The sequence below is a fragment of the Trypanosoma cruzi genome, genomic scaffold (assembly GCF_000209065.1).
Source record: "Trypanosoma cruzi strain CL Brener 1047053516803 genomic scaffold, whole genome shotgun sequence".
NCBI lineage: Eukaryota > Euglenozoa > Kinetoplastea > Trypanosomatida > Trypanosomatidae > Trypanosoma > Trypanosoma cruzi.
The window spans coordinates 18655-19786 of record NW_001849486.1 but is presented as its reverse complement, the minus strand read 5'-3'; the positions used below and the strand labels follow the sequence as shown (position 1 = coordinate 19786).

The window sequence follows — 1132 nt, the reverse complement described above, 5'->3', positions numbered from 1 at the left end:
ATTTGAAAACACCCAGTTTGCGCCGTCGTCCGTCGAATAAATGATCATGGATAAACCGTCATCATCACCAAACGTAACCACGGGAAACACGAGCGTGCCATTGTCCATCAGAACACCTGAGCCACCAGATGGAAAAACACTCCTCAATTCACTTTCGTCAGAAGCAGCGGAAATGTTCATGCTTAAAAGCAATTTGGGCGCACCCCATTCAATCCGTTTACTCGGCTCGCCGCCCGTAGAATTCGTGACAGTGCCCACAACCAGTGTCAGGTCCAATCTATCCAAAAACGAATTATCGTTGACAGGGGACAAACCAGGGCTTTCCACAAGAAGAAACACCTTATTGCCCTTCGCAATTGTTGTGGGGTTAAGCATATCATCCAAACGTTTCTTTCCATTCGCTGCAGTAAGCACGGTGTGTGCCCTCCATGAGCTCTGATTGACCTTGTCAACAAGAGTGGTCCAGTTCCACGCAGAGTCAATGTACCCCGCAACAACATCAGAGTAAAAGTGCCTGATTGATTGGTCATTGTCTTTTCGGACGTTTTCGTGACCTTCGGCAAAAGCCGCAATTACTCCACCAGCACTGACGAGAGAGGGTGTAACAAAGGAATCCAACTTCATTTCTGGAGAAGTCCCCCCTTTCGGCCGCACCAGCATCGTCTGCGGCACAAATAGATCGACTCCCTGCAGCTTATGAATATTTATTAAATCACTCTTCCCATTATTCCCTCCAGCGGCCGCGGCTCCACAGGTGCCGCAGCACATCATCACGACGAGGAGCAGCACCGCGGAAGTAAACACATGCCGGGACATGTTGGGTCTCTGCGGCTCACTCTCTCCTCCTTCCCTCCTCCTTCCGCTGGATCCGGTCATGCGGCGACGGTTGTGTTTGTTGGGTGCCATGACTGCAGCAACACGTGAGATCATGTAAGTAGGTGTGGGTGGGCGGTGTGTGTGCTGTTGGTGCTTTCAGTGCCTTCGAATCTCACAGTAGCGTTTCGCGTTTGTTTGCTTTCCTTCCTAGCGTGTGTCTGTGTTCAACATGTGGAAAAAGAAAAAAGCGGCAATACATCAGACACGTCCGTGGGGAGCAGAGCAGAGCACCCATGCGGAGAGCGGGACACAAGAG

General features: G+C 51.0%; 1 protein-coding gene across 1 annotated transcript, besides 1 other annotated feature; it reads right to left on the bottom strand.

Annotated features, from left to right (window-relative positions):
- On the bottom strand, nucleotides 1-930 carry Tc00.1047053423707.10 (trans-sialidase, putative; the record flags this gene model as incomplete). Its single annotated transcript, XM_797080.1, has 1 exon — nucleotides 1-930. A coding segment is annotated over one exon (930 nt), but the record flags the coding sequence as incomplete, so codon positions are not given.
- Nucleotides 1-1132: a sequence feature (areas not merged during assembly with more than two copies in the genome that could not be assigned to a particular haplotype).